At 39.7% G+C, this 24834-nt stretch overlaps 1 protein-coding gene and 1 long non-coding RNA gene across 16 annotated transcripts in view; both read left to right on the forward strand.

The window, feature by feature from the left end:
• Positions 1 to 24834, forward strand: part of MSH3 (mutS homolog 3) — a 197439-nt gene that overhangs the window by 63789 nt on the left and 108816 nt on the right. For all 15 annotated transcript variants that reach the window (XR_014838120.1, XR_014838121.1, XR_014838122.1 and 12 more), the window contains 2 exons: positions 3868 to 3952; positions 7309 to 7418. Coding sequence is in view for 4 of the 15 variants with exons in the window: in XM_085013912.1 (XP_084870038.1) it covers positions 3868 to 3952; positions 7309 to 7418 (195 nt within the window). In the remaining 11 variants the exon portion in view is untranslated. The remainder of the gene's footprint in view (positions 1 to 3867; positions 3953 to 7308; positions 7419 to 24834) is intronic.
• Positions 19172 to 24480, forward strand: LOC146405612 (uncharacterized). The gene is made up of 2 exons (XR_014838156.1): positions 19172 to 20932; positions 21003 to 24480. It is a non-coding gene; the product is annotated as an uncharacterized LOC146405612 (long non-coding RNA).

Here is a 24834-nt window from a genome sequence, read left to right on the forward strand (position 1 = left end):
TCCTCCAAAAGGATAATTTAGAATTGCTTGAATATTTCATATCAGCAATCATATACCATTGAATTCCTAAGGATGCTGGCAGATACAACCCTGAGTTCAAAAATGTATGTAATTCCTAATGGAAATAGGCCCTGATAAAAGGAAAATTTTGGTGTGTTTGGAAGGAAGAGTCCCAGCTCAAGAGAACATTATCAACCAAACATATGGGAAAGCCCAAACATAGTTCTTATAGTTGCTTGGTACTTACTGTTCCATAAGAATCAGTCCAACTTAATATTGCCCAGTGATTGATTTCTTTTATTAAAATCAATGCAAATGGAGTTGCCATGGTGGCTCAGCAGTAACAAACCTAAAGAGTATCCATGAGGACGTGAGTTCGATCCTTGGCCTTGCTCACTGGGTTAAGGATTGGCCCACAGTTGCCATGAGCTGTGGTGTGGGCCACAGCTATAGCTTTGATTTAACCCCTAGCCTGGGAACTTACATATGCCGTGGGTTTGGCCCTACAAAGCAAAAAATAAATTAAAAAAAAAATCAATGTAGATGTCAATTTGAAGAAACTCCTTGCTTCTCTCTGCATCTATTTTGATATTTAGATAATAAGGGCCAAAAATAAACATATACTCAAGGCATTAATACTGCTCATTAATTTGATAACCTTTACTTTTTTTCTCTCTAAAGGTCTGGTGCTGTGAGCTAACTTAAGCCAATATGGTTATTCAGTTACTGGTTTCTTTTTGAAATTGTAGATATTGGGATCCTCTGAGTAATTATATGTATGTGAGGGCCCTATGCTCCCTTCTCTCTCCTCCACCTCCTGCCCTGTGCCAGGTTAAATGTTAGTCCAGACTAACTTCTGCCACATGGTTAGATATTTCTTAGAAAGATGGCCCAAAAGCCATCATTATATTTAACTTCTTGGCTTTTCCAGTGTTTGGACAATGGCTTGCTTCTAAGATGTGCGCTTAAGGCATGGTAGGAGCAGGATTTCACCTTTAGTTGGAGTTAGGTGACAAAACCCTCAGATAACTGATGAAGCAGGAGATGCTTTCAGAATCCTAACCCTCAGAGAATTGACACTTGGGTTTACAAGTTTTTATGAGGGTGAAGACAACTGAGCAGTATTTCTGGATAGTCTACACATCTTAAATGCCACTTAAGTATCTTACACTTCTGCCTTTGGTGTTCATAGGAGACGAAGGCTGCTGGATTGTAGGTGGTTTTATTTTTATTTTTATTTTTTTTTTTTTTAAGCATCTGCACCTGTGTCATGAAATTCCTGGGCTAGGGGTCGAATTGGAGCTGCAGCTTAGGCCTATGTCCCAGTCACAATAACATTTAATCCAAGCTGCATCTGCGACCTGTGCAGCTTGCAGCAATGCCAGATCCTTAACCCACTGAGCAAGGTGTGGGATCAAACCCAGCATCCTCACAGACACTATGTTGGGTTCTTAACCCGCTGAGCCACACAGGAAGTCTGGATGCTAACGAAGCTTCGCTCTAGTGTCTGTGTCTTACTAAGGTCTTCAAGTGTTCATGAATCATCCCTAGACTATAGTTTAAACCTGTCAGGAACAAGGGAAGTGATTGTTTAAACACATGGGAACTGGTTAGATATCAACTCAAGAGTTCAGGCTATCCACTGTAAGCTTGTTTTTTTTTTTTTGTTTTTTTGTTTTTTTTTTCTGGTCTTTTTAGGGCCGCATCCACAGCATATGGAGGTTCCCAGGCTAAGCGTCAAATGAAGCTCTAGCTGCTGGCCACAGCCACAGCAACACCAGATCCGAGCCACATCTGTGACCTACACCACAGCTCATGGCAACGCCAGATCCTTAACCCACTGAGCAAGGCCAGGGATCAAACCTACATCCTCATGGATACTAGTCAGATTCGTTTCTGCTGAGCTACGACGGGAACTCCCCCACTTCCAACTTGTATCTTTGACCATGAAGGTGTGCGAATTTCTGTCAGCTATACAGCAATTCACTGCTTGTTTCTTTCTGGAAATAGTGTTTTACATTTCATTACTGTCTCATAGTGTTTTGCATGTGTTTCTGGGCTTTATAACTCAAAGGAAAACAAACCCAAAGTGGCCTCCCCATAGAAAGATGGCAGACCCTTGCTGAGCATCCGCTTTCTGCTAGGCTCTGCAGGTGCTGCAAAATATATAAGGCATGAATAGCCCTTGCCTCCAAGGAACTTGGATCTATTAATGAGAGCAGAAGAACATAAATTACTGTAACACAAGGCAAATTAAGTTAACAGTTGCAAGAAAGAGAGAATGGGCTACACACAGCTGCTATCAATGTTGCAGTTGCTTCCCTCCGAAAATCATTAACAAATCATCCTTTGGAAGCTGGATCAAACCTGTTGCAAATAAATTACACTGCCAAAGGACAGTGGGCAGTTGCTAGGCAACGTTCCTAATGTGCAGTAAGTTATTTGTCAGGTCTTTGGAACCTTAGTTGTGAGAGTCCTCTAGGAGTGAGGCATCTCCCCATGAGCACTGGCTCCTTGGGCTCTGATTTTAGGCTGTAAGATTCCTGTGTCAAGGCTTGCTTCCATAACTGGCTTGGTTTTATTTACATCTGGGTTTTATTTACATCTTTTTATTTAAACTGGGTTTTATTTACATCTTTTTACAGCTGTGAGGAGTGGGTTTAGTTTTATAATGCAGATACTCATGCGTCCCTCCAAAGCGTTAGAGACCTGCTGGTATTTTTTTTTTTTTTTCTTTTTTAAAGTTATAGTTGATGTACAGTGTTGTGTGGTGTTTATTTTTTTTTGCTTTGAAAAATGAGCCATCGAGTCTGTAAGTGCTTTAGATAAAAAGGTCGATGAACTGGCTTATGAAGTTAATGACTGTATTAGTAATACATTGATTAGTACACTATCTAACATGAAAAACTAAAAAGGACAAGATCTGTGTTGTGCATACATTTATTACTCATATTGAACTCCGTACTCAAGTTTATTTGAAATTTGTTGGACTTTTAATTTAGTTTGGATTAGTTATGGGGACATAAGGAGACTGCGCATTATTTGAGGTTAAGGAAATACTTGCTATTTTTCAGTTTTATCTCTACTAAGACATTAGCCACATTAATGTGTTGTCTTAATTATAGAGTAAATAATATTTGTACATGTCAGAATGCTGCTTAAAAGCTTTTATCGGAGTTCCTGTCATGGCTCAGTGGTTAACAAATCTGACTAGGAACCATGAGGTTGCGGGTTTGATCCCTGGCCTTGCTCAGTGGGTTGAGGATCCGGTGTTGCCGTGAGCTGTGGTGTAGGTCACAAACGCGGCTCGGTTCCCGCGTTGCTGTGGCTCTGGCGTAGGCCGGCAGCTACAGCTCCGATTCGACCCCTAGCCTGGGAACCTCTGTATGCCACAGGAGCGGCCCAAGAAATGGCAAAAAGATAAAATAATTAAAAAAAATTTTTTTAAATTAAAAAAAAACTTTTATCAAGATGATCTCATGCTAAAGAATGAGGTTGTTTTTAAGTATCTTGACATATTTTCCCGGCAAATTGCATAGTTTTTTCTGAAGAGACCTCCACTTGTTCTGCCGATGATAAAAGACTATGTTTGGTTCTATTACTGGGAATAAAAAAAACCTTAAATATTGTGGGTACCATTACTTCCTTCTTTGTTCTTGTTTTTGGTGTGAAAACAACTGTCCTCTCATGTCAGTTTACCTTAAAGCACCCGCACCGATGGAAGCCAGTCTCTTAATATTTTTTGCTTGATTTCCTGTCACAGGGCTAACGTTTGTCACAGTGTTGCTGGAGTATTTCTAATGTCCAAATTAGTTTTTGTTTTTCTTCATACACTTACATCATGGCTCATCTTCCATTCTTTTACAGGAATTTTAAACAGTTATCAGGTGAAATGGAATTTATGACGATTAATGGAACAACGTTAAGGAACCTGGAAATCCTTCAGAATCAGGTCAGGCAAACATTAGGGCTGTTTGATTCAAAATGATGGTGAAAACAAATTTGGGATAAGGTAGTTGTCTGTAAACAGTGTTGTCTTCAGCTTAAGCTCTGCCTGTTGGTATCTATTGGTAACTGCTGTGCTCACTTTTTGGAGAATCAAATATGTGAAATACTTGTTGGGAGGTTACGTTGGGAGCTGTAGAGCTGTGCTTTTTTGGTCTTTATTTATTTATTTATTTATTTATTTTAGGGCTGCACCTGCAGCATATAGAGGTTCCCAGGCTAGGGGATGAATCAGAGCTGTAGCTGCCGACCTATACCACAGCCATAGCAACGCCAGATCCTTAACCCAGTGAGTGAGGCCAGAGATCAAACCTGCGTCCTCAGAGATACTAGTCAGATTTGTTTCCACTGAGCCATGATGGGAACTCCCAGAAAGCTGTGCTTTTTTTTTTTTTTTTTGGCTTTTTGCCATTTCTTGGGCCGCTCCTGTGGCATATGGAGGTTCCCAGGCTAGGGGTCGAATCAGAGCTGTAGCTGCTGGCCTACGCCAGGGCCACAGCAACATGGGATCCGAGCCACGTCTGCAACCTACACCACAGCTCAGGGCCACGCTGGATCCTTAACCCACTGAGCAAGGGCAGGGACTGAACCCGCAACCTCATGGTTCCTAGTCGGATTCGTTAACCACTGCGCCACGATGGGAACTCCAGAATGCTGTGCTTTTTAATGATCGAAGTAACGTGCCCATTTTGATAATTTCTATATCAAAAAATTTTTTGAAAAGGCGTTATCTTTGAAAATTAATGTAGTTTTAAAAATCTATTTGGTTATATTAATATATATATTACTGTTATTATTTTTTGCCTGCCTCATGGCATATGGAGTTCCCAGGCCAGGGGTTTGATCTGAGCTGCAGTGGCAGCAGCTGCAGCAATGCCGGATCCCTAATCCACTGTGCCAGGCTGGGGCATCGAACCCATGTCCTAGCGCTCCAGAGATGCTGCCCATCCTGTTGTGCCACAGTGGGCACTCCTTCTTGCTTATATTTTTTCTCCATCCTTTTAGACTTTTTGTTGAAATGTGTGCAGTCTTATTTCATTATCTAGCATATAAACAAGTGTCTGTGATAGTCACTTTGACTGTTAGGATGCATAATGTTTCACTTTACATTTTTTCATCATCACTCTTTAGTGCTCTTTATTGATGGATGAGGAAGATAATGACTAAGATTAATGCTTTTATTTATTAAATCATCACTTGAAAATGGGAGATAGTATATTGTAAACTAATGCTATAACATAAAGTCCTGGCAATAAAGAGCAGTTCCAAATCCTTTGAATAAGTAGTAGAAAAGCTGAACTGTCTGCTGTGAATCACTGCTTTGCTATGAAATAATGTAAATGCTGAATTTAGTCTCCTGACCTCCGGATTTGTGTATTACTAGTTTCTCTCACTTGGTTTCTTCCTCTGCCAAGCTGTTCTTGTATACTGCAGTCAGCCTTCCTTTTATGCAATAACATTTTGATCATGTCATTCTCTTATCTGGAAATTCAGTGTCTTGTCTTTCTTATCAGCTCGGTATATCTCCCCATGAGAAGAAATAAGCAGTAGGAATAAAAGAACATTTCTGGGGTGAAGAAGAGCCACAGTCAAAGCCTGTAGACACAGCCTGGCGTTCCATGCTTCCTTAACTCTTGCCACATCCTCCCTGTTTAAATCCTATTATTGTGGAGTTCTGAAATCAGATTCCTAAGGCGAAAACCATCTGTCACCAAAATACCCTTTTAAATCCCCCCCCACCACCTCTTTTTGGTTTATTTGGGGCCACACCCGAGGCATATGGAAGTTCCCAGGCTAGGGGTCAAATTGCAGCTACAGCTGCCAGCCACAGCCACAGCAATGCCAGATCTGAGCTGCATCTGTAACCTACACGATAGCTCATGGCAATGCTGGGATCCCCAACCCACTGAGCAATGCCATAGATCAAACCCACATCCTTATGGATGCTAGTCTCATTTGTTTCCACTGTGCTACAATGGAACTTCCTAAAATCCCCTTCTTTATCATGACTTGGGCCCTTGTAGAGGGAGAAACTGAGAATTAACATCTTGCACTTGTCTTTGCGCTTGGGCTCTGGCCTCCTTTACCCTGGAGCAGTGGAGAGGCTGGCTGTCGGGGATGGCAAAGGTATAATAAGACTGGGTCTCCCCCACCTCCCCCTCTCTGTCTGAGCCCACTTCTCCAGTGATTCTGGGTAATTGGAGAATGATTCCCCTCCACTGTCCTCTTCATGGCACCCTTGCCTATCGTCAGGCCAATTGGGCTCTAAGAAGGGTCGGTGCAGTCACTGATGTGGGCTCCTCTCATCAGTCAGCTCTTCCTGCCCAGGACATCGTCAAGGAGCCTTTGGTGACTGCTGTAGTCTGCGTGTGAGCTCTGCTTTAAGGGTTCTAAGGCCTTTGGAGGTGATGTCACACCTTTCCTAGTTGATTTCTGCCAGGTGACATTATGTCCTGATCAGGAGTCTTTTCTCCCATCCTTGGATATGGAGAGGGAGGGACTGTCCACATCTTAATCTACTTTTACCACTCACCCTACTGAGCACCCAGCAGGTGTTCTGTAAGTCCCTGCTTGTTGATTTGAAGGAAAAAAGAAAAAGTTAAAAAAAAAAAATGCAGGTGGAAACTGAATTTCCAAATAAAATTTAATTCTATTAATGGATATTTTGTACTCCATTGAAACCCTGGTTCAAGTGAACTACTATCTCTAGTTAATTACAAATTTTGTTATGGCTTAGCTTTAAAGTGGCAACACAGAGATAGATAAATTTTAGATAAATTTTTGCTAAGGATATAATACAACAGACAAAAATCAAACCCTCCAGGGCACCGTCCTAGAGTGCAGTGCAGGTTCACTTCTCCCGTTAAACTTGTTCTGTAGTCATGAGAGAGTATCTGACTTTAGAATGGCAGCTCTTGGGTAGTGGGAGATACTGAATTGCCGCAGGAAAATGAAATTATCTCCATTGTGCTTCCCAAGGCAGGAAAGGATACAGTTATACTTTTAAGATGTTTAGGTCAAACATTTCAAAAGAGACCTCTCAATTTATTATTAACTAAAAACAACACATAGGCTATATCTTGTGTAAAAAAGCAATACTTTATATGGATTTATGTTTGTGTGTATATATATATATTCATTAGACATTAAATGAACACCTCTTTTGAGATGTACTTTATGCCATGCATGTGTGACAATTTAAAATGAAGTATTTGGGATCATTAGGGCACATGAACCACTAGTGATTTTGGTACAAATCCAATTGTCTAGCTAATAAAACTTGTCTTCTGGTTCTTTTTTTAGACTGATATGAAAACCAAAGGAAGTTTGTTTTGGGTTTTAGACCATACTAAAACTTCATTTGGGAGACGGAAGTTAAAGAAGTGGGTGACCCAGCCGCTCCTTAAATTAAGGTAAAAGGAATTCTTTTTTGTGTGTGTTTAATCTGAAATTATATAAAGTTATGAAATTAAAGATATGCTACCTCCTTAAAACCAAGGTTACCCTGGCTTATAAGAAAACCATTTCAAATTGAGGAAGATTCTATTTTGTATCTGGCAGGAGACCATCTAATACTGTGAGGATTGTATCCTTATCCCCAAGAACGAGTGTGCTTGTATTTGGAAGACATGGAGTCTGCCCAGGGAATGTGAGTTAGCTAGTTAGTTTGGGTCATCAGTAGCATGGGGTGTAGGGAGAGAGGGGCTGGGGACTGCCTTTCCTAGAAGACTTTTTTTTTTTGCTTTTGCTTTTTTAGGGCTGCACCCACAGCATGTGCAAGTTCCCAGGCTAGGGGTCTAATGGGAGATACAGCTGCTGGCCTCATCTGTAACCTGCGCCACAGCTCACAGCAACTCCAGATCCTTAACCCACTGAATGAGCTCAGGGACCAAACCCGCAACCTCATGGTTCCTAGTTGGGTTCATTTCTGCTGCGCCACAATGGGAACTCCTTTTTTTTTTTTTTTTTTTTTTTTTGCTTTCTTTGAGGGCTTTAAAGGCTGGACCGAGGAGCTGGCAATGAGAGAGTTAATCCAGTGATTCTGTGCATGGAAGTGATGGACTCAGAGCTGGCTTGTGTGTGGGAGCGGACAGAGTGATTGATGGTGGTAGGGGGCCAAGTTAGCAAGTTCACAGAGAGGTTCTGAGGACCTGAGCTGCAGAGGTAGCAGTAGGCATCTGAAAAAGGGATTAGGTGTGAGATGTTTACAAAAGTAGAATGAGTAAACCGGAAGTGCTGTGAGGGAAGGTAGGTGAGTCTTAGTGCCTGAAACAGTGGTTTCCAAGCTTGTCTGCACATTGGAATCACCTGGGAACTTTCACAAGTACTTTTGCCCACATCCATCCCCCAGAGATGGTCTCCAATTTCATTGGTCTCCAATGTGGCCTGGGAGATGGAATTTTTTTTTTTTTTTTTTTTTTTTGACCACGCCTGTGGCATGTGGAAGTTCCCAGGCTAGGGATCAAATCCATGCCATAGCAGCGACCCTGGCCGCTGCAGTGACAATGCTAGATCTTTAACCCCCTATGCCACCATGGAACTCTGGGAGCTGGAATTTCTAAGAGCACCCCAGGGGGATTCTGACCTGCAGATAGAAAATTCGAGGACTGTGACTTATGCCTTTCACGCAGTAGGAGTCCAAGTAATGTTTACTGAATGAATGAATGCATGCTATTTTTCATTGTATTTTTCTTATGTACGAGTATTTAATATTCAGAATCATCCTCTGAGGCGAGTCCTTGAGATGAGTAAACAGATTCAAAGAGCTTCAATAACTTGCTCAATACTTCGCAGCTGGTAGAGTCTAGATTTCAAAGCAACATTGATGCCGTCCTGAACAGCTTGCCATATGGACAGATGAGGGAGCGTGCGAGGGAGTGTCAATGAGTGAGTCAGTCCCACTAGGAGCAGCCTGCCCCTCCCCAGCCCACTGCATCCTCACCTTTGCAGTGGTTTACTACCTCCTCGCAGGGTGGCCATAAGGAATAAAATGAGGCAGTAATCTTAACTGCCACTTCCTGTAATTATATAGGAAGCACTGTGCTAGGGGCTTTATGTGCATCGTCTCTTTTAAAGCACAACAGCCTCACTCATGGTTGTGTTTTATGCTGGGCTCAGTGAACAGCCGTCTTTGGCAAAGGATAGCAGACACTGTTATAAGCTTTAAGACATTGTTCTGCTGATAATGATTACTCAGTCATTTCCGATTTTAGTGGGTGATTACAATTTCTATTAGTCATAAGCTTTAAGACATTGTTCTGCTGATAATGATTACTCAATCATTTCAGATTTTAGTGGGTGATTACAATTTCTTGGCTAAAGACCTTGGACCAGGGAAACGGACTGGGTAGAGAAGAAGTTCTGAAAATGGAAGTATCTGCTTTGGTTCAGTAGTCACATGAGATAAAGATACCTCGTGGAGCAAACGCAGACAAGGTGAATTTCTGCACACAGTCTGCCGAGAGCTGTATGAGGAGTATTGCCTTCTGGTTGATAGAAAGGCATCTGTCTAAGCAGCCACACAGTTCTTCCTATTTTATTTGGTTGTTGAAATATTCAGCAGAAACAGACTTGCGAGCAGACTTTTTCATGTAAATTAAAATTTTTATTTCTGTTAAATTTGTTTTATATAAGCAGGATTAATTTGAGATAAATTAGGTAAGCCGTGCTATATATGCTCTTTGGGAGTTGATCATATATTCCTTGGGACCCAACCTTCCCAGAAAGACTGAGAGAATGTACTCCATGTATTAAACTCAGATGCTTTCAAGTATGAACTTCAGACCATCCTAAAACATATATTGCTGAAAACAAGCACACAACCTCTCCCCCCCCCCTTTTTTTTTTCTTTTTAGGGCCACATAACATGGCATAGAGGTTCCCAGGCTAGGTGTCCAATCGGAGCAGTTGCCGCCGGCCTACACGAGAGCCACAACAACACCAGATATGAGCCGCATCTGTGACCTACACCACAGCTTACGGCAATACTGGATCCTTAACCCACTGAGTGAGGCCAGGGATCGAACCTGCAATCTCATGGTTCCTAGTCGAATTTGTTTCTACTGAGCCATGACGGGAACTCCTTTGCCATTTTTACTTTAGGTCATAGTTGTAAAACTTTAAGCTTCCTAATCTATTAAAATTCACTTCAAAAGAATTTCAGTTGAATCTTTTCCTTTTTCAATTTATAGGGGCCTTACCCATGGCATACAGAAGTTCCCAGGCTAGGGGTCAAATCGGAGCTACAGCTGCCGGCCTATGCCACAGCCACAGCAATGCCAGATCCGAGTCGAGTATGTGAACGACACCACAGCTCACAGCCATGCTGGATCCTTAACCCACCAAGCAAGGCCAGGGATCAAACCCGCATCCTCATGGATCCTAGTTGGGTTTGTTACCCCTGAGCCACAGTGGGAATTCCAGATTCCAGTTAAATCTTAATTGCACTTGCAACGTATTCCAAACAAATACCTAGAGAAAACCTTTAGCTGATTAGTCAGTGGTTCAGCTATATATGTATTGTTGTTGTGGTTCTTCTTCTCTTTTTTTTTTTACCCCCTAAATGCTAACATTGGTGCCATGCTGATAGTGTCAGTGGTTCATCCAGGCTAATGTACTGTCTTTGACACTGGCAGCGAAAGGTTGGTTTAGGGCCTGGTTTTCTTCTATAGTGAGATCATAATTGGTGACAAGGGAATTTAGCAAGATATAAGGTGGATCTACCATAGTTCCTAAAGATCCTATTGTTAGTCCTCCTTAAATTCTCTTAAATCCCTTAGTATCTTCTTGATATTTTTAGCCTATTTTAGCTCCCAGGACAGTTACACAGTTTATAAATTCAGGACTGAATGTTTCAAGTTTTGGGGAACTTTTCTACTTCCACCACACTTTACTCTGCGAAAGGGCCTCTTCGGTGCAAAGTTTTCTAGTGACTTTCTAGAAAGTATAAATGGCATTTACCCTGTGCTTACCGACTGATTCAAAAACTTCACTTGGGTTATTGAGACAAGATTTTACTCTGTGGAAACCACACTGGCTTTTATAAATGTTATGCTTTTTTATGTGTTGTGATGCATCTGCATACTTTTAAAAAAATCACTTGTCTAATTTTAGGCAGGAAGATGCTTCCTTGTAGGTCACTGGCTTCTTCCTATAAATGAATATCATGTTGGCAAGCCATTAGTCCTAAGATCTTTATGTTGAATTCATCTTTTTTGAAGTTCTGTCTTTGAAGTTCTTGCGTTTCTTTCAGTTGATGTGGTCTTGTCAGTCTTTTTTAGATACACCATATGTATTGTGTTGGTTTTGTCCAAAAGCCCCCAAATGCAAATTTTGCTCGTAAATATAGATCAAGGGTAAGAAAACTTGAAAAGTATAAGTCTCTAAAATGATGTTTTAAGCAAAATACTAATTTCTAAGGCAGATTTGGTCATCTTAGAAGAAGTATTCAAGATTCTGTAACTTACGTTGTAATTTGAAATATTAAAAGGAAGTTCTGAATTTTCTCCTTGGGTATCTCTTCTTTCACCTGTGCCTTAAATGTTGATATTACTCTTGGTTCTCTCTTGGGGCATCTTCTTACTTTCAGCACTATTTAGGATTTTATCTGAGGCTGTGGCTTTTCCTGTAACTCATGTGCTGATGACTTTGTCACCATTGTCTCCTGCAGCTCCAGACGCACACATCTGCTAGGACTTCTCTGCTTCAGGAAACATTCAGTTTTGAGTATGCAAAACAAATGGGAATCAAAGAATTTCCTTCAGTGAGACAGTGATTTCTTGCAAATGCAGTCATGTGTGTGTGGTATGTGTGTACATGTGCGTGCATGGGTACATAACACACTTATAAAAGAGTAGATTATTAACCACAAAAGGAATTTGAGAGATCAGTTCCTCCCCTTCTAGAGGGCGAAATGTTTTGATCAGTGATGAAAAACATTGGATCTTTGGCAAGAAGTTGTATTATATCATCTTGCCTTTTTGTAAAATCACTTTACGAAAGGCACTCAGATGAAAGCCTTTTCATGAAAGGCTTTTTGTTTATTGAGGAACCTAAGCATCTCCATGCCTCTGGTCGTGCCCTTCTCTGTTTCTATCTGCACTAACCAAAGATTACTATTTTTAAAATATATATCTGATTATGTTTTGCTCTCTGCTATTTACAGTTCTCATTCTACACTAAGGCAAAATTATTTCTGGACCTTGGTACCCTCTGTTCCCTTTTTCTAAAGTGGAAGCTTCTACTCATTTTGGTTTCTCTTCCAATGTACTGGCCGCTGCTTCAAAGTTTCCTTTGCTCACTGTCCTTCTTCTCTGTCTCCTTTACAGAGAGGTTGGAGTTCCTGAGGCTTGAACCTTAAAGCCCAGCTTTCTTCCTTCTGTTATTCTTCCCTTCCTTCTCTTCTCTGCCGCTCTTCTCTCCTATCCCATGAGCTTACCTAGTCCAGTGATCATTAATATTAAAATGTCAGCGATTCCCAAATTTGTATCTCTGGTCCTTACTCCCTTGTATTCTCCAGGCTTATATATTCAACCTAGACTGCTGAACACATAGGGTTATCCCAGACATCTCAAAGTTAATATATTTAATTCTGGTTTCCCTGTTTCGGAAACCAGCCTATCATGTTTATCTCTGTGCATCTTGCCACCTTGACCTCCATCAGCCTGGTCTGAACTGCCATCAGCTTCCACTTGGATGGCTGCAGTGTCCTAACCGATCTCTGTTCTCTCTTTTTTTTTCCTTCAGGCCACACCTGCAGCATATGGAGGTTCCCAGGCTAGAAGTCAGATTGGAGCTGTAGCCACTGGCCTACACCACAGTCACAGAAACTCAGGATCTGAGCTACACCACAGCTCACAGAAACACTGGATTCTTAACCCACTGAGCAAGGCCGGGGATCAAACCTGTGTCCTCATGGATGCTGATCAGATTTGTTTCCGCTGAGCCGCAATGGCAACTCCCAATCTCTTTTTTGAAAATACAGAATCATGTCACTCCCTGCCTTAAACTCTTCATTGGCTTTCCTTTGTGCTTCGAATAAAATTAAAATTCTTAAATGTGGCTCTTGTGTCTGCCTCTCTTCTGCGTTCATGCATTCCTTGTCACTCTGGCCTGCCTTTGGTTCCTGAGCATCCCAGAGCTTTGTCTGTCTCGTGGTCTCTGCATTCATTGTCTTTCTGCCCAGCATGTTCTTTCCTTTCTCTTCAATTTTCACATGGCTAACTCCTTTATTCTTTAGTTCTTACCCTCAAGTGTTAGTACTTTGGAGAAGTTTTCTCTGACATGCTAATGTAAATTATGTTCTTGGTAGTATTCGTGGTGTATAGGACTTACTCTGATATTTGTTTATCAGTGTTTAATATCTATCTCACGCAAATGTGTTTCATTTATAGTAAGTATTTGATAAGCATTTCTCCCCATGCTCATTTCTCTGCGTTTGCACTTACCAACAACGTAGATGTTGTGAATGTAAAATACACGTCAGGTAACATTTATCTCAGTCCCTTTTACCTGTACATGTCATTATGTATGTTACGTTCATTAAGTATATTTTAAGTGTATTAACTGCATTAAGATTATTGTGCAACCATCACCACAGTCTCTGTTCAGAACTCTTTTCATTTTGCAAAACTGAAACTTAGTACATATTAAGAATGACTTCCCATCACCCCTTTTCCTAATCTCTGACAAACACTGTATTACTTTCTGTCTCTATGAAATTGACTGTTCTAGGTATCTCATATATTTATGGAATAACACGAGGTTTGTATTTTTGTGACCATCTTATTTCACTTAGCATAATATCTTCAAGGTTCATTTGTGTAGCAGCATGTATCAGTATTTCTTCCGTTTTTAAAATTGAGGTATAGTTGTGTAGTCAATATTTACTAGTTCCACATGTACAACAGAGTAATTCAATATTTTTATAGATTATACTTGATTTAAAGCTATTATGAAATAATGGCTATAATTCCTTGTGTTGCACAATTTATCCCTGTTGTTGTTTTCATAGTAGTTGGTGTCTCTTAATCCTATGCCCCTATCTTTCCCCTTCCCCCTTTCCATCTCCCTCCTGATAACCACTAGTGTGTTCTCTGAGTCTATTTCTCTTTTGTATGTACATTCATTTGTTTTATTTTTTTAGATTCCACATATTAGTGATATCATACAGTATTTGTATTTCTCTGTATTACTTATTTCACTAAGCATAATTCTCTAAGTCCATCCACATTCTTGCAAATGGCAGAATTTCATTCTTTTTAATGGCTAAGTAATATTCCATTGTATACATATACCACATTTCTTTATCCATTCATTCGTCGATGAGCATTTGGGTTTCTTCCATATCTTGGCTTTTGTAAATAATGCTGCTGTAAACATTAGGGTGCATGTAGCTTTTCAAATTAGTGTTTTCATTTTTTTTTGGATATCTACCCAGGAGTGGAACTATTCTATTTTTAGTTTTTTGAGAAGCTTCCATACTCTTTTCCATTTTGTACCAATTTACAGTCTCACCAACAGTGTACTAGGCTTCCGTTTTCTCCACATCCTCTCTAGCATTTGTTACTTGTTGACCTTTTGATGATAACCATTTTTGACAGGTGTGAGGTGCACCTTGATTTGCATTTCTTTGATTTTTTTTTATATTGAGTTGTTTGAGTTGGATATTAACTCTTTATTGGTCATATCATTCACGAATACTTTCTCCCAATCAGTAGGTTGTCTTTTTGTTTTGTTGATGATTTCCTTTGCTATGCAAAAGCTTTCAAATTTAGTTAGGTTTACTTTTATTATTTTCGCTGGTTATTTTTGCTTTTATTTCTTTAACTGTGGAGACAGATCCAAAAAAATATATTGCTACAATTTATGTTGAAGAGTGTTCTGCCTATGTTCTCGTCTAGGAGTTTTGTAGTTTCAGGTCTTAAAATCCATTTCGAGTTTATTCTTGTATATGGTATGAGGGAATGTTCTGATTTCATTGACTGACATGCAATTGTCCTGTTTTCCCAGCATCACTTATTGAGGAGAATGTCTTCTTCATTGTATGTTCTTGTTTCCTTTGTCATAGATTAATTGACCAGAAGTGTGTGGGTTTATTTCAGGGCTTTCTGTTCTGTTCCAATGATCTATGTGACTCTTTGTGCCAGTACCACATTGTTTTAATGACTGTAGCTCTGTAGCATAATGCGATAAGTACTTATTGAGTGAATAATAAAAGAGTGAAGCATTCAAGACCTAACTTAGATATCTCCTTTGAGAAGTCCTCCTTTTTCTCCTTCCTCCCCCTGTAGAAAATTAACTCCTCTCAGTTTTGTCCTGCTTCTTACCCTCCTCTCAGTTTTGTCCTGCTTCTTACCAACATTATGCATTGTGGGCTTATAGTGCTTTGAATATAGTAGGTGATTACAAAATATGAACCAGTGAATCCACTGGAAAATATTAGGGTTCTAAGTAGACTTTGAAAATAAAGGCATTCATATGTAAGGGAAGTTTATTTAACTAAGAAAAATTCTTTGATTTTATTTACTTTTATTTTTATTAAAAATTTTTATTACAGTTAATTTATAATGATCTGTCAGTTTCTGCTATACATCAAAATGACCCAGTCATATGCATTCTTTTTCTCACATTACCTTCCATCATATTCCATCACAAGTGATTGGATATAGTTCTCTGTGATAGTACAACCTCATTGCTTGTTCATTCTTTTTTTTTTTTTTTTTTTTTTTTTTTTTTGTCTTTTTAGGGCCACACCCATGATATATGGATGTTCCCAGGCTAGGGGTCAAATCGGAACTGTAGCTAGCCACTAGCCTACACCACAGCCACAGTGATGCCAGATCTGAGCCGCATCTGTGACCTACACCACAGCTCATGGCAACGCTTACCCATTGAGTAAGGTTAGGGTCTGAACTGCATCCTCATGGATATTAGTCAGATTTTTTTTTTGTTTCTGCTGAGCCACAGTGGGAACTCCCTGCTTATCCATTGTAAATGTAATAGTTTGCACCTACTACTCCCAAACTCCTAATCCATCCCACTCCCTTCCCCTCCCCTCCCCCTTGGCATTACAAGTCTGTACTCCAGATCTGTGAGTCTGTTTCTATTCTGTAAATAGGTTCTTCTGTGCCATATTTTAGATTCCACTATCTTTTTCTGACTTCACTTATGAGAATCTCTAGTTGCATCCATGTTGCTGCAAAAGGAATTACTTTGTTCTTTTTTATGGCTGAGTGGTATTCCATCATGTATATGTACCACATCTTTTTAATCCATTCATCTGTCATTGGGCATTTAGGTTGTTTCCATGTCTTGGCTATTGTGAATGATACTGCAGTGGACATACAGGTGCATATATCTTTTTGAATGAAAATTTTGTCTGGATATATGCCCAGGAGTGGGATTCCTGGATCACATGGTAGTTCTATATTTAGTTTTCTAAGGAACCTCCTTACTGGAAAAACTCCTTGATTTTAAAAGAACCTTAGAGGCAGTTTTCTTTCATGTGATTTCTTGTTTTAGTGCCATGGAATTTATTCTGAGAAATCCTTTCTTCCCTTTTAGTGGGGTAATTGCCTGGTCAGGTATGAAACCATGATACTTAGCAATGGAAGAAATAGCATGGCAACGTCTTGTATTCTCTCTAGACCCCCAGTGGAATATAGAATAGACAAACGTTCCTCAGAGAAACTCATGTGACTTCCTAAGGAACCCAGGCTGGGTGACAGGAAGGAGCTGTCATGTACCCCATGTGTAGCTGGTTTTAAGAATGATGTAAAAAGTCTAACTAATAGCTCTAAACACATCTGAGTTGGAATTTATTGGCTTGGAAACATTTCTGGTCAACATGATTTTCATACGGCTCTTAAAGGCCAGACCTGTAGAATATGAATTCCACAATGGGTGATTTAGATAGTGTATTTGTTTGCTAGAGCTGCTTAAACCAAGTACCACAAACTGGGTGGTTAAACACCATAAATTTGTCTCACAGTTCTGGAGGCTCAAAGTCCAAGATCAGGGGGTCAGTGGGATTGGTCCTTCTGAAGCCTTTGAGGGGGAATCTGTCCATTGCCTGTCTGTTGGTCTCGGGTGGCTTGCTGGCAGTCTTTGGTGTTGCTTGGCTTGTAGATGTGTTGTCTTTATCTCTGCCTTTATGTTCACATGTTATGCTTTCTGTATGCATCTCTCTTCACTTGGCATTCTTTTAATGAGAATATAGTCATATTGAATTAGGGGCCTGCCCTATTCCAGTGTTATCTCATCTTTACTAATTACATCTGCAGTAACCCTGTTACACTCTGCGACACTAGGGGTTAGGTCTTCAGCATATGTTTTTGGATGGATACAGTTCAGTCCATAATCGATAGGCTCAGTTATTTCACATATTTCCTGCTCTTGTCATAAGCAGATCAAACGTACTCATCTCTTGCATGGAAACAAATGTTTTGATTATCATTTAAATGTATCACACATTTATTCAGCATCTGAAGTGAGGTCGTAAAGAACATTGTATTTTGTAAATTGCAAACATTCTGCAATTTTGTGCCTGTAGATCTGAAAGATCTTTCATCTCTCTTACCTTTGAAAAACATTCTGGATTGTGTCTGTCCAGGTGAATTATTTATGCAAATATTAGATGATTTTTAGGGGTGAAAAAGAAATTATATATATATATATATATATATATATATATATATATACACATTTTTTTTTTTTTTTGTCTTTTTAGGGCCACACCCTTGGCATGTGGAGGTTACCAGGCTAGGGGTGTAATCAGAGCTACAGCTGACGACTCACACCACAGCTCACAGCAATGTTGGATCCTTAACCCACTGAGCAAGACCAGGGATCAAACCTGCAACCTCATGGTTCTAGTCGGATTTGTTTCCACTGCACCACGATGGGAACTCCCTATTTTTTTTCTTTTAAAGTAAGTGAAATATTTTGGTGGAAAGGAGCAGACGTCCAAATCTAAGAGATGAGGAAAGAAAAGTAGCCACGGTGGAAAACAGGAAGTGCTGATGTTTGAGAGGTCAAGTCTGTTGCTCTGTTAACAAGTGTCCATGTGAGGGAAGCAGAAGATTAAAGGTCAGAAGGATCACGCGAGTGGAAGGAAGATGGCAGCAGGGGAAACCAGTGTCCACCTGTGCTGCATTTTTCATGTGCATTATTTCTGTTTTTTCAGCTATTCCCAGAGATGGTTATTACTCCTGTTTCGTACATGAGAAAAACTGACACTTAGGTTCATTATCCAAGATAATCTGCCAAGCGTGTCTGAATAGTTTGCAGTTAATGAGACAGTTGAGCTTGATTTCTGATGCCCTCATTCAGTTGTGTCACATGGGACAGGTTATGAATTTTTATACACCTCAGTTTCCTCATCTGTAAAATAGGATTTGCACTACCTACCCCATGGTGGTGGTATGAGTACAAAATAAGACAGTATAAATAAAGGATTAGTGTGGTTCCCACATCAGTATGTGGTCAAGAAGACAGCTGTGCTCTTTATAATACCAAAAAAAATTGGAAGCAACCTCGTTATTAGTCGGCGAATGGAAAGATAGTTATCTAGTCCCACATTAGAATATTATACAGCAGTTAAGATAGTTATCTAGTCCCACATTAGAATATTATACAGCAGTTAAAATGAATAACTCATGCCTGTATGTTTCAATATGGATAGATCTCATAAAATGCCATAAAAGAATACATACCTAAATGTCCATTGACAGATGAATGGATTAAGAAGATGTGGTATATATACACAGTGGAATACCACTCAGCCATTAAAAAGAACAAGATAATGCCCTTTGCAGCAACATGGATGGAACTAGATACTCTCATACTAAATGAAGATAAGTCAGAGAAAACCAAATACCATAGGATATCACCTATATGTGGAATTAAAATATGGTACAAATGAATCTTTCCACAGAAAAGAAACTCATGGACGTGGAGAACAGACTTCTGGTTGCCAAGGCGGGGTGGGGAGTGGGATGGACTGGGAGTCTGGGGTTAATAGATGCAAACTATTGCATTTGGAGTGGATAAGCAATGAGATCCTGCTGCATGGCACAGGGAACTATATCTAGTCACTTGTGATGGAATATGATGGAGAGTAATGTAAGAAAAAGAATATGTATATGAATGACTGGGTCACTTTGCTGTACAGTAGAAATTGACAGAACACTGTAAATCAACTATAATGGAAAAAATAAAAGCCATATATAAAAAATTAAATTATAACCCTTAAACCTTTGAAAAATAGCAAATGTTAAAAAAAGAATACATAGAGCACGATAACCATTAATTTAAAGTTTGTAACTTCACAGTGGTAGTCTGTGTTGTTTAGAAGTTCATACATAAGTGGTAGAAATATATAAAAGCAGTAATTAGAAAGGATATGCACTAACATCTGGAAAGTGAATACTTCTGAGAAGGGAGGAAAGGGAAAGAAACAGATGGGATACTGCCTTATGGGTATTTGCAATTTTTTAAAATATGTAATACAGAGAATATAATACATATACATATATACATATATGAATTTTAATTTATTTATTTTTGGCCTTTTTAGGGCTGCACCTACAGCATATGGAAGTTCCCAGGCTAGGGGTCGAATCAGAGCTGTAGCTGCCAGCCTACACCACAGCCACAGCAATGCCAGATCCAAGCTGTGTCTGCAGCCTACACCACAGTTCACAGCAATGCTGGATCCTTAACCCACTGAGTGAGGCCAGGAATCAAACCAGCATCTTTGTGGATAGTAGTCAGATTCTTCTCCACTAAGCTACTGTGGAAGCTCCCATATATGAATTTTTATTATTGTTATTATTTTGCTTTTTTTTTTTTTTTTTAGGGCCGCACTTGGTGGCATATGGAGGTTCCCAGCCTAGGAGTTGAATCAGAGCTACAGCTGCTGGCCTACAGCACAACCACAGCAATGTAGGATCCGAGCCGCATCTGCGACCCACACCACAGCTCACGGCAACGCTGGATCCTTAACCCATTGAGCAAGGCCAGAGATTGAACCTGCAACCTCATGGTTCCTAGTTGGATTCGTTTCCACTGCACCATGAGGGGAAGTCCTAAATTTTTTTTTTTTGAATTTTTTTTTTTATGTACAGCTATAATTTTTTTTAATTGGCATTTCCCCAATACATTTTTTTCTTTCTACTGTACAGTATGGTGACCAAGTTACACATACATGTATACATTCTTTTTTCTCACATTATCATTCTCCATCATAGGTGACTAGACATAATTCCCAGTGCTGCACAGCAGTATCCCATACTTATCCATTCCAAAGGCAATAGTTTGCATCTATTAACCCCAAATTCCCAGTCCATCCCATTCACTTCCCGTTCCTCTTGGCAACCACAAGTCTATTCTCCATGTCTATGATTTTCTTTTCTGTGGAAAGGTTCATTTGTGCCATTTATTAGCTTCAAGATATGAGTGAGATCATATGAAATTTGTCTTTCTCTTTCTGACTTACTTCACTCAGTCTGAGAGTCTCTACTTCCATCCATGTTGCTGTAAATGGCATTATTTCATTCTGTTTTATGGCTGAGTAGTATTCTTTTGTGTATATATACCACATCTTCCTAATCCAGTCGTCTGTAGATGGACATTTGGGTTGTTTCCATGTCTTGGCTATTGTGAATAGTGCTGCAGCGGATATACAGGTGCATTTTTTTTTTTTTTTCGAGGAAAGTTTTGTCCAGATATATGCCCAAGTGTGGGATTGCTGGGTCATATAGTAGTTCTATGTATAGATGTCTAAGGTACCTCCATACTGTTCTCCATAGTGGTTGTACCAGCTTAATCCCCACCAACAGTGCAGAAGGGTTCCCTTTTCTCCACACCCCCTCCAGCATTTGTGATTTGTGGACTTATTAATGATGGCCATTCTGACTGGTGTGAGGTGGTATCTTGTGGTAGTTTTGATTGTGATTTGTGGACTTATTAATGATGGCCATTCTGACTGGTGTGAGGTGGTATCTCGTGTTAGTTTTGGTTTGCATTTCTCTAATAATCAGTGATGTTGAGCATTGTTTCATGTACTTGTTGTCCATCTGTTTATCTTCCTTGGAGAAATGTCTCTTCAGGTCTTTTGCCCATTTTTCCATTGGGTTGTTGGCGTTTTTGCTGTTGAGTCGTGTAAGTTGCTTGTATATTCTAGAGATTAAGCCCTTGTCAGTTGTGTCATTTGAAACTATTTTCTCGCATTCTGTAAGTTGTCTTTTTGTTTTCTTTTGGGTTTCCTTTGCTGTGCAAAAGCTTGTCAATTTGATGAGGTCCCATAGGTTTATTTTTGCTTTTATTTCTGTTGCTTTGGGAGACTGACCTGAGAAAATAGTCATAAGGTCGATGTCAGAGAATGTTTTGCCTGTGTTCTCTTCCAGGAGTTTGATGATGTCTTGTCTTATATTTAAGTCTTTAAGCCACTTTGGAACTCCTGCATTTTTAAATGGTACTGCTATCACCCCTTTACCACCATCCTAGTCAGGTGAAAGTGAGTTTCCAACCCAAGCCCACCTGACTGGAAAGTCCATGTTAGACTTGGGAGCATCTGTTTTCCACCACATCTTGTTTTAGAAAGATAAGACAATCATGTAAGATGACCTGGGTGGGGGCTTCCAGTGGTGACAGGAAGGAGGCTGTGAGTCCCCATTTCCAGATGTCCAGTATCTGTCCTGGTCAGTTCTCCTGAATCTTGAACTTGCCCGTGTTTTATCTTTTGCCTATAGCTACTGTCAGGATTATGAGAGAATTTGCAAGGACCACTGGTATGTAGCTAGAGCCTTTGTCTGAGTCTTATGTCAGAATGACCTCTTCTGTTGGGGTCATACAACTATGTTGTATGCAGTCGTTGTATGTGGTTGGGCTTGGATCCCAGCCTTTTGCTTTTATTTAATGCTCTAAAGTTGACTAAGTCATGGGAACTTAGGAAGTTCAACTTCCTGTTCTCATTGACCAGGTGCACGTTGACTTGTTTGTAAACACTGAAGATAGTGCATTGGTTAGGGAAACTGATGGCTAACAAAAAGGCCCCCGAACATTTAATGGCTGTAATAGAGTAGAAATCAGTTTTTTCCTTTGCTTCTTTGCATAAACAATCCATGGCCTTTGCCATTTGAGGGTGGGCCAAGACTTCCATGACACGGGCATTTAGGAACTCCAGAGGCCCCTCAGTCTTAAACATGCAACTCCTAGGACAATTCTGGGCTTTGACCTGCTGCGGGAGGGGAAGAGCATGGAGATGTGTGATTTCACTTCTTGGGAGTGGGGTCCTCCACTGGCACGTCTGCTCGCATCTCTTTGGCAGAGCTCATTCCCATGGTCTCACTTAACTGCAAGGAAAGCTAATAGATGTTTGTTAAAGACAAAGAAGTATTTAGCGAATGCCTAGCCATCTATTGCTGGAGATGACAGTTTTCTCTTTTCCTTTATATTGCTGCTGTTTCAACTCTCTTGTAGTTTTTAAAAGGATTTAAAAAGATTCTTATTTAAATTTTTGGATATGCAATACTTTCACACAGTTCCAGAGTTTAAAAATGTAAAAAGATATATAATGAAATGTTTGCCCCTCATTCTTGCCTCACATCTGCCCAGATCCTACTAGATAATTATGGTTATTATTTTCTTCCGTATCCTTCAAGAGACTTTTTTGTTTTAAAAAGCAAAAAATCAGATACATTTGTGTGTGTATGTATCCTTCCTTTTTACATAGACGGAAGCATAATATATACAATACTCCTTACTTTGCTTCTTTCCCTTACTAGGGTAAGATAATTATTTTAAATTTTGTATTACTTAATCTCAGTGACAGAAGACATTATTGCTACTCTCAAGGAGTTCCTAGTCTAATTTGGTCAAGGTATAATCTTCTAATGCAGAGAAGGAGAGCCAAGTGATGGAAACTTTTATTCCTAAAGTGAAATACTTGTTACTCACTGTGTAGCTCAATATCACAATTTGAACAAACAAAGGATGCTTTTATAATGGAACTTAAATTTTTAGAAAGCTACTTAAGGGAATTAAGCATGCTAAATTTATTCTTGGCATTTAAATCACAAAATATTTTAGAAAATTGAAAATTGTTGGTGTTAGGAAGTAGGTCCTTGACTAGATTTTTATGTAATTTTCTAAAGCACCAAGTACATTTCAGTGATAGTTCATTTCTTGAATAGTTAAATAACTTTTATTTTGGTAAACCCATATGGTTAGAGTATGTTTCTATTTTAATTCAGAGCCCTAGCCTAAATGACAAAGTAACAGAATATTATGTATATGCTCCACTTAACATTTAGTTTATATTAGCAAAACTAAATGCCATTTTGAACTTCCTGGAGCCTCCTGAAATTAACTACATGAAGAGGCCCTATTTATTCTTTGTGGTTTCCCATGTTCCTTGAGCCTGTCAACAGATGTTTACCTGTGGTGACTCTGATCTTACTCAGCCCAGTGAGACACAGTACTGCTTATAAATGGGAAAGAAGGATGGGGGTGGAGCATAACTGGGAGCTATGAGTCATTGGCATTGACCCTATGCCTCTTTAGCTTTGCTGTGTGGATGTGAGTGACTGCTCATAGTCATAAAGGGGTACTGATGCTGCCTAGAAAAAAGGGACCCTAAGTGCCTCTATCCAGACATCTGCACTGTTACTACATATAGATTAAGAAGCATCTTTTGGAATGCATCTATTTAGGAACTGTTGGCTAGTCTGCTTCATTCTTTAGTTGCCAAGTTTCCAGTAATTCTTTTTTTTGTGGAGGGGGTCGGGGTGGGAGGGGGGTTCTTTTTAGGGCCACACCTGCACCATATGGAATTTCCCAGGCTAGGGGTCTAATTGAAGCTCTAGCTGCTAGCCTACGCCACAGCCACAGCAACACAGGATCTGAGCTGTGTCTGCGACCTATACCACATCACAGCTCAGGGCAATGCTGGATCTTTATCCCACCGAGCGAGGCCAAGGATCAAACCCACATCTTCATGGATACTGGTTGAGTTTGTTACCACTGAGCCACAATGGGAACTCCATCTAAGAATTCTTAACCACAGGCCCACCTTCACTCAGGTTTGTTGTTCTAATTTGTATTGTCTCTCTCTGGCAATTTCTGGATTGTGCAGTTTATTTGAAATAGTCACATTGTGTCTCAGGGTTCCTGAAGAAAGCAAATGCAAATCCTCCCTGAAGGAATACACTCTCGTCTAGGCCTGGGGAATGTCAAAGAGAAAGCTCTGCCATAAGCTCATAAATGTAATTACAAAAGACATGGGGAAACAAGTAACCATGAATGTGAGTCAGCAGAAGTTATAAACAGTAGACTTAGATTCCCAAGACCTGAGTAATGGGATTATAAAGATAAATATCCACCTACCATGTTAAAAGAAACACAAAAGAGAATGAAAATATGAACACAGAAAAAAAAAATACCATTGGAAGAGATAAGGTTGATTTTTAAAAAGAATTCCGTACAACTTTTACAAACAGTGGGTGGGTTAGAAGGGAATCAGTGCAGTAACTGAAATCCAAGATAATATCTGAAGAAATTACCTAGAGTGTAGCACAGAGAGATGGTGTGATCAAAGATAGAAGAAATTGAAAGGTAAGTCGGGGATTAGGTGGTCTAACATAATCCTTATCAGATTTCCAGTAGAAGAAAAAGAATAGGAAAAGAGAAAATATTCAAAGAGATGAAAAATGAGAATTTCTTAAATTTCATGAAAGATGTGAATCTGTAGGTTTAGGAAGCACAGTTGAATCCAACATGCAGTTGAGGACCAAGAAGAAATCCAGATTTTGCTAAATCATAGTGAAA

This window comes from Sus scrofa, chromosome 2 (genome assembly GCF_054392235.1).
Source record: "Sus scrofa isolate SSC_HxYL_T2T_F1_AM1 chromosome 2, Sscrofa_HxYL_maternal_Yorkshire_Landrace_v2.0, whole genome shotgun sequence".
Classification (NCBI taxonomy): Eukaryota; Metazoa; Chordata; class Mammalia; order Artiodactyla; family Suidae; genus Sus; species Sus scrofa.